Raw genomic sequence first — 13,008 nt, forward strand, 5'->3', positions numbered from 1 at the left:
GATCCGATTCGGCTAGTTCCCTATTGGGCTACAGTCTTTAGCGGTTAGTTCCCTATTCGGCATTTTTTTGAAAATCCAACGATAATCCTTCTGTAATCCAACACAATCCAACATTGTTTCTTTCGCATTCCGACAAATTTAGCGAAAAATGTTTGAATTATTTAACTTCTTTTATAGTTGAAATTATCGAAGCTTTAGATGAGTGGGGTTTTGACTTAACCATTGAGATCTTAAAACTAAAAAGCGAATTAGATTTATTTTTGAACTATTACTGTTTGCTCAGATGAAATTGACATGTATCATGCGTCGCCGTCTGCATGCAAACTTAGAATATATTAGAATCCTCAACTATTACAAAATTCGAAATCCAACGACGCCTTCTGTTTATTTACAGTAGAGAATTTTGTATTTTGATCTCGAAGCTTTAGATGAGTGGGGTTTAGACCTAACCACTGAGATCATAAATCATATTTATCACACCGGCATAGGCGCCGACTTTTAATTTTGCACGGGGTGGCGGATAGCACAATATGGCAACCTAAAAACTTTCAAACTGCATGTTTTTGTTTTTTACTAAGCGTGTTTCGTAGATGCAATTGTCTTTTCACACCTGATTTGTAGCTCGATTATTTACAAAGCAACTTTACAACAAACCACAGGAAGTATGTCGTGAATTTTATTGTTACGTTGTCGCTCCGACATTTAACATTTGGCAAAAGTATTTTTGCGAACGGCAGCTCTGTCAATCCAACTGTTAATCAATGGTCAAGTTGTAACCGTTAAGTTTCAGCTTGATAAACATTTAAAATTAGGATGTGGTTCTATCGCTGTTGCGTCATGGTAGATCACAAGTAGGTTTTTATGCGCCTGAGTGCACTACTAAACGATCGCTCCACCTCGCAGGTGGTGGAAGGCAACGATAAGTATATTTTCACAATGCAGACCACGTTTGGAAGCATTAATGATCTTGTTTCATTGCTTGCAAATAGATCAAACAGTTGCGACAGTTGAACGCTTTTTCGGTGGCATCTTTAAGCTGAATAAAACTGGAATGTCGGGGAAAACTTTTACTGGACGACTTTTTGTAATTTTTTCTATGATGTAACAAGCAACTCCTAACTTATGTGAGACCAATAAATTCTCTCCTCAAACTTTTACAGGACAACTTTTCGTAATTTTTTCTATGATGTAACAAGCAACTCCTATGTAAGACCAATAAATTCCCGCCTCACAATTTGTCACGCATTGACACGCAATATTACATTATTACTGCATGAAGTAGATAACAAAGTAGAAATTAAAGCAAGAAGTAGATGACAGTACACTCCAATTGAAATCGGAAAATAATTCAAAATGCAAAATCTTGACTAATTGAAAAAGGTTGCTTTCATTATTGGGAATTGGCAGGGGGTGTAGCTTTCCTCGAATAGAATCATGTAAACGTGTAAATTTGCAGAACGTTAAAACTGCTACTTTACTAGGTGCACTTTTTAAATAAAACTCAAAAAGTTTCGAAAATTGCATTTTTTTTAATAAAATTTAAAAATAGATATTCATTTAGGAGGTGGAGCTATAAATTATCGAGATAATTTTATTTCCAAGTATTTTATAGCTGGCATAATTTATAGCGATATTATGAGCAGTTTAAAATTTTTCAAAAAAGATTTTTGAGGGAGGCAATGGAAAGATCGTATTTTATTGATTAATAAATCCCATTGTAAACCTAACAATTGTAACAATGACTTATGAAAAGTAACAAATAAAACGATCGCAACAACAAGGAAAAAACTCGTAGCCACGTGTTGCGTAATCTTCACGTAGCTTGCTTGATGTTACGCGAGTATCATGCTTGTGACAAAAACAATCATTTTCTTCGCAATACTGTATTGGTTCACCTCTTGCTTTACGTTGACTTGAAGCGAAAACCAATGGTCAAAAAAAGATTTAAACGTCCGTTCAAATTACATTTATTTGCAGTAAGTAATGTAACCTAAACGGGGTGGCTGCCATCATGCCATAGAGGTTATGGGGTGGCGTGGCTGGCCACCCCGTAAGTCGGCGCCAGTGGATGCATTAGACATTTGCATTTTTGTAATGATTTTCAAGCGAAACAGAAGTGTGCCAGAAGATTGCCAAAAAGTAATAAGTAATAGCACAACGTCACTATCAAAGCAGTTGTAATTATTAGGGTAGGCCAGTCCGTGGTGCATTCCCAGGTCCAACGTCAATGCAGGTGAACAATGGTTGCGATTATTACAATTCAAGTACTTGACATTTCTTGGCACATTTTCTCAAATGATCAAAATATAGTCATCATAACACACATTATTACCTGATTTGTTGCCACACAAGTGTGGATGCGAGCCTTGCATTTCTCATCACGTCGGGAACAACGCCAGTATTTCTTAAGCCCGTCTGGACTATATTGAGCTAGTTGAAACATGTAGCCATCATGTAGAAAAACCTCACCTTTGCGCTGCGTACTAATCGATTCCTCTGCCATGATCAAGTAACATCAACTGAGAGTCTAACGAAGGAACTAACCAAAGGAATTTCAGGTCATGTAACGCCGAAACCCAGGTTTACTCTAAACTGCCACTTAGGTTTTAACTTCATCTTTTATGGCAAACGCTATTTGGCAACTGTCTTTTTTTCATTGACACGTTTTGGCTGAGACTTCATCTCATTAACCCCTATTGGTAATCATGAAAACTGTTATTTTCATGTAAAACACATATTTTGAACGAACCCAGACATCAAAACTCGTCATTTTTACATTGATTCAATGTCTGCAGACGTTGAATGAATGTAAAAATGACGGATTTTGCCGTCTGGGAAGGCACTCAAAGGTAAACACTGGATAAAATGCAAGAATGCAAAAGATACCATATTGTCGAATTAAAATACAAAATCCTCTAAATAAACAGAAGAACCGGACATACATTTCTCTGTTATCATTTTTAATGTAAAAATTCCTTTTGTGGTCCCTTTGTCTGGAACAAATAAAAACTGTGCTGTTGAAATTTCCGATTGTAGTTTTGGTCTCAATCTCATCAACATGATTCGGAGTAAGCTGTTTGTTACGTAATTCACAAGGCTAATTGTTCTGTGGAGTGACCATTCTGTTGCTCCGGTTTTTTTTGGTAAAGTTATGAATATGGAACGTACCATGTAAAAACAATAAAAAAGTGTTTTTCTCAAATACCTTTTTTTCTGAAGCAGATACGACTTTAAACACTCTTAACTAGAGATAGGAAATCGTATATTCTGCATCATTTGATACAAATGCCAAAACTCCACCGTTTTTTCAATATCTTGAAAACTACTTGGGCTAGACGTATGGAATTTGTATCAAATGATGCAGAATATACGATTTCCTATCTCTACTTTTTAAAAGAGTGTTTAAAGTCGTATCTGCTTCAGAAAAAAATTTATTTGAGAAAAACACTTTTTATTGTTTTTACATCCATTCCATATCTATAATCTTCGAGCTATATGACAATACATTGTGACGTCAATTCGGTTATTGGTAATGACAATGGTAATTGTTTGTAAATCAACAATGATAATTGATTGCTGACAATACGGGTCTTAAGGGATAAAAACAATTTCCAATTTGAATTTAGTTGGTCAGTTTTAAATGCAGTATAAGCAGGGATATGGCATGGTTGAGATCTGTTGAGGTTAAGTCTCTGATAGTCTTGAAAAAGTTACTTGGAAATACATTACCAACGTGTAGAGAAGTTATAGAGCACTATCATTATATTCAGCAGCTTTTAATGGATACAGACACTAAATTTTTGAAGAAAACTCCAGGATTCAATGATATCAAAGATGTAGTTATGAATGACATCATAGTTCAACTGTGGAGAAGAGCCAGCTTGTCTGCTATCGAGTTGAGAAGTATCCATACAAAACTGAAGCAACTTATTCACAAGTTTTCTGTGGCAAGAAAACGTGCCAAGAAATTGAAACATATTTCAATCAACGATGGCTGGCTCGACCAGCTCTTCGATATAACCAAGTGCCGGTGTGAAATACCAGATATATTTCAAACGTATAAAGGTAAGCTGATTTGTAGTTGCAGTTTTGACCACAGAGTTCCAGAAAAAGAAATTATGTTTCTGAAAGATCAAAGGTCCGATAGAAGAATGATTTTATCTTCATCCAAAGATGCACTGTTTAATATACACAAGCTGCAGAGTGTAATCAAGATCAAGCGACGCAACACGGCGGAAGATGATATTGAGAACCTCACATCCAGTAAATTAAGAGCTACAATAAACGGAGGCCTATCCAATTCTAAAGTTTTATTCAATTCGTTGAGACCGCACCAGTTCGATTTAAATATAAATTCTAATGAGAGCAACGATGATGTTTTGGAAGCAGAGACGAGTGATAATGTTAGGGACACGTCAACCTATTTCGACCTGGATTACCAACCTGCTCCCAAGCATCTTGCAGGAGGAAAAGCTTACCTTAAAAAACGTTCATTTTCGATCAGTACCAGTGACTGTGTTAAAGCAGACCGTCGTTTAGTGTCGATTCGCCAACAATCCGATCTGCAGCGATCAACTGTTGGAGAAAAAAATATTTCTGCTTCGCCAACAACTGTACCTCGAAAGCGCGAGCAGTGTCGACTTGAAGCTTTAAATCAATGTGAGGAAGAGCTGAAACATGCTAAGGCAATTCAATTATGCTATGATGGAAAAATCTTAAACAAAATGGACAGGTACATCTTTTTGGGACAATTTGTGGATACAGGAGTCAAGTGTGAAAAAGTTATAGCTGTGAAAACTTTTTGGAAGGAATTTCGGTAACTTCTCAGACCATTTTTAACTGTGTTACCGAGCAAATTTGTGAGGATACTTTGAGTAAAATATATTCAGTTATGTCAGATACTACTGCATTAAACACAGGGAAAAAATCTGGTATAAATAAGCGCCTGGCCGATTTCTTCATGGAACGGCATGGTCGAGGCATCCACACATTGGATTATTTCATGTTAATGAAATATATTTCACTCATGTCATCTCAAAAATCGAAGGGCAAAAGAAGGGACCTGGAGCAATGCAAGATGGAGCACTGATGAATCACTTTAGTGAAATCAAAAAGCCTGATTTGAGTCACATTGTTGACAGTTAAACTTAGCGTTCCTATCACAGGATTAGCTGCTCTGCATTTGAGAAAGAAAGCAGAATGATACTTTAGTCAGATAGAAAATGGCAGTAACGACCATTCGTTTAGGAACGATCACGTGTGTTTACTTGCTTTGGCTTACCTTGTAATGGATGCAATTTGGGTAGAGAGGTAACTCTTTTAAACCATAAACAGACATAACTAACTAGCCGAAAACGTTCGCTTGTTGTTTTTTGTTTTTATAATGTTAAATGTAGTGTTGTTGCTTAGTTATGTCTGTTTATTGTAATGGATGTTCCAGAAAACATGAGAAATCTTTTGGTTTACAAGCAAGAGCCGACATGCCATGCCCGATGGATTACAACAGCAAGCGGATATCTTCGTCTGTTCATTTTCAACGTCTGTAAACTGGATGGTAACCAAAAAGAAAAACTTACTAGATTGGTATCTTACATAGTTTCAGTCTATCTACCTTCGTTTTTGCTTATTCACCTGATGCCTTCCGCTCCTGAATGCCTTTACCTGATGCTTTCCCCCGGGTATCATGATTGTGCAACGAAATTTTTTACTTGCATACAGAGACCTCGATTCAGAACTTGCAGATGTCGCTTTGAAGTACTTTTACGACCATGCTCTGCAATGGCTGACACCAATAAACATCTCATTAAGCGTTTTCTCTGAAGTACCACCTTATTCCGTTGAAGCTGTAAAAACAGTAGCGTTTCCGCAGTCAGTAGATGCCAGAAGTTTACTGCGAGATCGCACCGGACTTCGAAACTTTTTTACTGCAAAGAGCAAAACTGCTCCTTGTATGATGTGTTGCGATGTTCCGGAGACATTTTGGAAAAAAATTGAGAACAACAACAGAGCGACGGAAAGGATGATTGGGAAATTAAAAGGTGTCGTTAACAACAGGATTATCGATAACCCATCACAAGCAGGAAAGACAGATGCTCGCTTCCGTGCGTTTCTTTGTAATTGGCAGACGACCATCATGAACGTTGAAAATAATTTTAGTGTTATGTTAGTTTATAGTTTGTTGTTTTGGGTTAAGATACAGCTGAGTGGGATACAATTTCCTATCTATACTTACGAGAGTTTAAAGTCGTATCTGCTTCAGAAAAAAAGTAATTTGAGAAAAACACTTTTTTATTGTTTTTATATCCATATCTATAATCTTCGAGCTATATGATAATTACAATATTGTGACGTCATTTGCAGGATGGGTTCAAATTTAAAAAGCGTTTCTACTTTTAAATTTGATTTTATAACCTGTAGTCGTTCTAAGTCAATATTATACAATACCATATTAAGTAATGACATAAAACTCTAAAGTTTTTGCTCGAAGTCAATCTTTATACCATCGACGACTAGCTATCTCCCACACAGCATTACAATTTCATTTTACAATTTATTTGTTGCAGAACCGGTTTTCGTTCATAGAGAACTCATCAGTACAACTATTAATAAATTATAATAAACATTTAATCAAAGTAGAGATGAAATTATCAGTTTGATTGAAATTATCATTTATTGATTCGTTGAAGTTTAGATTTGTGATCGCCCATAGAGGAAGTGCCTTAGTGCCTGATCCTTTCTATGACTTTAGCATCTATTCACCATATTAAGTAAAATACACCGCAATATTATAAAAAAATATTAGCAACTAAAGAGCCTAGATAGATTGGCCAGGAAAAATCACACGCTAAGAAAATTCCACTGACATAAACAATCACGAGTAGTATAATCAGGAATAAAAGAGCATACAGTATATCCCACTCAGCTGTATCTTAACCAAAACAACAAACTATAAACTAACATAACACTAAAATTATTTTCAACGTTCATGATGGTTGAAAATATATCAATATATGTTAATAATGTTTCTATATGTTTATATTAATAATATATTAATATAAAATATTATATATATTATAATATAAATTGATGACATTGAATCAGCGTAACAAAGGTGAATCCTTCGCTAAGAATCGATAAGAGTACAGGTACTTCTCTACACTAATCACGCGCAATTTAGTTCAAGTTTACGTCACAATGTCTGGCTTTGATCTCCGAGTAATAATGATACGGCAAGGTTGGTTACTAAATTAGATTAAATACGAGTAGGCTATTACAGCAAGATGCAACAAAATTTGTTAAGTTTTGGTATTACAGTAAGAAAGAAAAGACCCAAGGAAAACTCACTTTCGCTCACATGACACGCAAAAATACACAGAAAAAAGCCTGTGAAACTTTGCACAGCAGAAAATAGTAGCGTTGGTGTAGAAATTTTCCAACTCCTGTTCAGAGCATTGTGACGCAATAAGCCACACGACCTCGTTCGGTGGAAGTTAATCAGTGTTGTGACGTATTGACCAGCTATACACGGCGCTTTGACTCTTCAAGCGCAAGTCATTGGTCTGATGAAAGCCTTTCAGAGTGACTTTACTGAATTTTTAAAAAGCCTTCTAAACCGTAGTTATAGTTCTGAAATGGCGAAGAATTGTCATCAAGATAAAGTGATTAAGCATGACGATCGACGGCTAAAACTGGTGTGTCAGCCGTGAGACTTAATTTGTCCGCCGAGATAGCTGCTCAGACCGGACACGTTTGTCCGCCGTCAAAAAAACGAATTTCGCCAGCCAGCCATCGTTGATTGAAATATGTTTCAATTTCTTGGCACGTTTTCTTGCCACAGCAAACTTGTGAATAAGTTGCTTCAGTTTTGTATGGATACTTCTCAACTCGATAGCAGGCAAGCTGGCTCTTCTCCACAGTTGAACTATGATGTCATTCATAACTACATCTTTGATATCATTGAATCCTGGAGTTTTCTTCAAAAATTTAGTGTCTGTATCCATTAAAAGCTGCTGAATATAATGATAGTGCTCTATAACTTCTCTACACGTTGGTAATGTATTTCCAAGTAACTTTTTCAAGACTATCAGAGACTTAACCTCAACAGATCTCAACCATGCCATATCCCTGCTTATACTGCATTTAAAACTGACCAACTAAATTCAAATTGGAAATTGTTTTTATCCCTTAAGACCCGTATTGTCAGCAATCAATTATCATTATTGATTTACAAACAATTACCATTGTTATTACCAATAACCGAATTGACGTCACAATGTATTGTCATATAGCTCGAAGATTATAGATATGGAATGGATGTAAAAACAATAAAAAAGTGTTTTTCTCAAATTACTTTTTTTCTGAAGCAGATACGACTTTAAACACTCTTTTAAAAGTAGAGATAGGAAATCGTATATTCTGCATCATTTGATACAAATTCCATACGTCTAGCCCAAGTAGTTTTCGAGATATTGAAAAAACGCGAAAAATCGCGTGGGGCACCCTCAAGATGACGTCATAATGAAAAAATAATGCCAGATTCGTAATCAGCGGCCAAAACTCCACCAGAAAAAAAGGTATATACTCGTTTTGAAATTTAAAAGTAGTGAAATTTTGAAACACCCTACTTTTCAGCCTTGATTTTCGGTATGATTATCTAGTTGGTTTGTATTATGCACTTACCCATACTTCTCTTCAGCCGCACCTGAGCCTCTGATGACTCTCCCACTCACATCGTCCTACCAGTCATGCACCGATGTACTGGACATGCCGGTCGATCCCAACGAGCCAACATACTGTCTCTGCCACCAGGTGTCCTACGGGGAGATGATCGGTTGCGACAACCAAGACGTCAGTTCTACTATTTCAATACAGGGTTTACTTTGTTATACTATAAAGAGCAAAACTAAGCCGCAACACGGAAGTTATCATAATAAAAAATAATGAACGCTTTTGCTGTGCATCCAACTGAAATGTTCATTATTTTATGACAAATGCGTGATACTGGATTTTCTTTTCTATTTTAAGTTAAGTTGTCATATTGGTCACCTACTTCTTAAATAGCCTACTGTAGAGCAGCTGAAACATTGCAGGCAAGGTATGCAGATGGAACCACCAACCTAGGTCACCGACAACCATTATTCGGTCACATTCAGGCTCTTTCTAGCATGGTTGATCTCTAAGTGGTCAAAACTAGGTTTAAACCGGTCAAAACCCAGAAAAATATTTGTATGTAGTGAATGGTCGTGGTCGGCTATCTGGGCTATGGGCTATTTAGGAAATATTAAGCAGTTGTGACCATTTTGATATGCAGGCCTCGAAATAGCTGGCGGCCATGGCCGCCTGAACTTTCATTAATGGCCACTAACTGTCAGGCAAAATTTAATGGCAAATGTTTTTCATAAAAAAAAAAAAATTGTTAGAATAAATTCTTGTACTTCAGTTGGCTGTGCAAATTGTTCATCGTTCTACCAAGCATTTTTTGGTTCATCAGAAACTTATTTTTAGAATTTGAATTTTCTCAATAATTAAAATGCCCATATTTTACGGACCATAAGGCGCAATTTAAATCCTTTTTTTTCTCTCATAAATTGATCGTGCGCGTTATAAGCCGGTGCGCCTAATGTATGGATCAAGTAGTGCTTTATTGCCTACACTCAATACCAGTACCGATACTATTATTATATAAATAAACCACCGTCTTACACAATAAACTACGGTTAAAGCAACTAGCAACTGTGATATTCACTAGGCCCATTTTTTCTTTTGTACTATTGTGACTTGCTTACATTTATTACACATTTTTGTTTAATGAGCTTTATACGGTAACCCATACTCATTAAAATACGTTGCGTTCTATAGCCCGGTGCGTCTTATGTCTGAACAAAAATTTAATCAAAGCAATTTATTGACAGTGCGCCTTATAATCGGATGCGCTTTATGGTCCGTAAAATACGGTAACCAATTGATTGAAATATCAAAAATAAACAGAGAAATTGAATATTTTTTGTTCCAAATCCAGCATTTAGGTTATTGTTGATCAAAACAAAATATAGTTGAACATCATTACTAAACATGGAGGGTAATATTTGTAATTCAATTGAAAAGCAATTTGATTCATACACTAAAGGGGTTTTGACCAGTAATAGGGGGTCAAAACTGCCCGGTTTAAACCAGGTTTTAACCGGCCAGTTTAAACTGCCCCGGTTTAAACCGATCAACTCTGCTTTCTAGCTCACCATTGAGTCGTCTTGACGTGGAAATAAGTTTGTATTACTTTTGATGTACTGTATTTTTAACCACAGCAGTGACATTTTCGTTGTTGTTTACTAGTGTCCCATTGAATGGTTTCACTTCGGATGTGTTGGCTTGACTACTAAACCAAAGGGGAAGTGGTTCTGCCCAAAGTGCCGCGAAGATAGAGACAAGAAAAAGAAATAAACTTGACCGATTGCGCTTTTTTGACGTCCATCGCTGTCACGCGATCGCCACTGGATGGCGCCGCACAAACAGTGGCTGTCAATCACAAACTATCCAATGTTTTAACACAAGTTGGCATTTCTTTTTTTATGAACTTGATTATAGCAATTTTTTCCTTGGATTGAGAGCTCAGGAAGCTCAACCCTGGCAGTTCCACAGATTTGTTGCTGCTGAGGACACTGAGCTTGTCCGTCAGCAATATACTTTGTAACTTATTTTCAGTTTTAGGAAAAGATTTCGGTAGAACCTGGGAGTAAACTTTCTTAGACCGAGGATAAAGATTCAATCAATCAATCAAATGTTCTTGCCATGATGCATCTGTTCCCAAGATGTCAACTTCTCTGGAAGACTTGTGTCGAAATGTTTTTATTCCCATTTGTGCGACTGCATGAACTGAAAGATCGTCAAATTTTTAACAATCTCGTCATAAAATGTTTTTAAGTAAATTTGTTGATTGTTTTTGGGGTATTTATTGTGCTGGAAATCCCAAAAGCGTCTGGCAGCACTAGTAATGGGGAAAGATTTGTCATTTTTAACTTAATATTAGTAGTTGGCCAGTTCCTTGTGTATAAATCGCTGTGATTGAACACTGCGGTTCCAGACAAACCAGCAACGCTACGTTTTGAAACCACATGTTTGGTCCTTACAGCTCATGCTTCTCTTAATTACCAACTTGAAACGCGGAGTTTCGCAGTGATTTGAGATCAAGTGATCACACTTTCCCAATCTGGATTCTCAATACTATCATTTCTAAGGGATGTAAAGTAAATTTATAGCTTCAGAGTTCACAATCGAGATTGCATCGGCCGCCAGTTTGCACGTTGACATGGCCTTGTAGAGGTGAGACAGACTGTTAAGGTTTTTAGTGAACTGCGTTTGATGTAATTCGCTTGGCTTTGCATTGAGCACTTTTTGTGGTATTAATAACATTTATTGTTTATATAAGATAGATCGCTATGTTTTCAACCTGTCAAGGTTTTGCCACCTTTTTCCGTTCATTGACATTTTTTATGGTCATTTTCTTGACATTTGTTAGCTACATTGTAGTAACCAAAGGTGGGCATCCGCTACTTTAAAAGTAGCGCACTACCCGCTACTCGGGCTAAAGTAACGCGCTACCGCTACTTTTCTCTTAAACGGACACAGCACTTTCCACTTTGTGACGTCAATATGACCATGAAACGAATGATATTTGTTTACACTGCCAACGTTGTTATAAAAAACACGTTTTAGGTGAAATGTGTTGTAGTGCAGGCCCTTAGGGGCAAAAATGAGCATCTTTAGGCTAAACGTGTTACACGTTGTTTTTTTGCATTTTTTTGTAGTTGATGAATCTAACTTCAATTTTAGTGGGTGCCGCAACTTTTTGGGTCACGTGATCACCCCCAAATCGGGGATTCCCCCCAAGTCAATTTTGAGCCCTTTTCACGGCATTTTTATGCAATTAGATACGTTATTTTTTTACATTTGGACTGACTGCCACTACAAAATACACGAGATAAAAATGACACAAAATTATGTTATTAATGACGTCATGTATTAATTTTTTGCTTGTTTTTTTCTTATTGTAGTCGCTTGTTTGTTGTTGGTGTTACTTTTTTGGTTACAATAAGTTACCAATGGTTTTTCAACTGATTTGATTAGTATTGAGTGTCAGTACTAACATATTCAAAATCTTAAGGAATCCAACTTCCGGAAAGTGGTTATTTTCAAGATAGCTTCCAAGATGGCCGCCAAACCATTGAACAAAACAGTAAATTGACCATAACTCGGTCATCATATGACCAAAACATGTAGTTTTGGTGTCTATATCTAGGTTTTTATACCTTGTGAAGTCAATGAGACTATTCTCAGAATTGTTGAATTATCTGATAGCCTATAAATTCAATATGGCCATTAGGGTGTTTCAAAATTTCACCACTTTTAAATTTCAAAACGAGTACTTTTTTTTCTGATAGAGTTTTGGCCGCTGATTACGAATCTGGCATTATTTTTTCATTATGACGTCATCTTGAGGGTGCCCCACGCGATTTTTCACGATTTTTCGCGTTTTTTCAATATCTCGAAAACTACTTAGGCTAGACGTATGGAATTTGTATCAAATGATGCAGAATATACGATTTCCTATCTCTAGTTAAGAGTGTTTAAAGTCGTATCTGCTTCAGAAAAAAAGGTATTTGAGAAAAACACTTTTTTATTGTTTTTACATCCATTCCATATCTATAATCTTCGAGCTATATGACAATAGGCTACATTGTGACGTCAATTCGGTAATTGGTAATAACAATGGTAATTGTTTGTAAATCAACAATGATAATTGTTTGCTGACAATACGGGTCTTAAGGGATAGAAACAATTTCCAATTTGAATTTAGTTGGTCAGTTTTAAATGCAGTATATAAGCAGGGATATGGCATGGTTGAGATCTGTTGAGGTGAAGTCTCTGATACGTGTAGAGAAGTTATAGAGCACTATCATTATATTCAGCAGCTTTTAATGGATACAGACACTAAATTGTTGAAGAAAACTCCAG

At 36.4% G+C, this 13,008-nt stretch overlaps 1 protein-coding gene across 2 annotated transcripts in view; it reads left to right on the plus strand.

The window, feature by feature from the left end:
- Positions 1-12,667, plus strand: part of LOC145787362 (inhibitor of growth protein 5-like) — a 33,921-nt gene extending 21,254 nt beyond the window's left edge. For both annotated transcript variants that reach the window (XM_082599091.1, XM_082599092.1), the window contains exons 6-7: positions 8,696-8,847; positions 10,330-12,667. In XM_082599091.1, coding sequence (XP_082455217.1) covers positions 8,696-8,847; positions 10,330-10,437 — 260 coding nt within the window. In that variant the 3' untranslated portion in view covers positions 10,438-12,667. The remainder of the gene's footprint in view (positions 1-8,695; positions 8,848-10,329) is intronic.
- Positions 12,668-13,008: the final 341 nt, after the last annotated feature.

The sequence above is a fragment of the Aplidium turbinatum genome, chromosome 18 (assembly GCF_918807975.1).
Source record: "Aplidium turbinatum chromosome 18, kaAplTurb1.1, whole genome shotgun sequence".
NCBI classification, from domain to species: domain Eukaryota; kingdom Metazoa; phylum Chordata; class Ascidiacea; order Aplousobranchia; family Polyclinidae; genus Aplidium; species Aplidium turbinatum.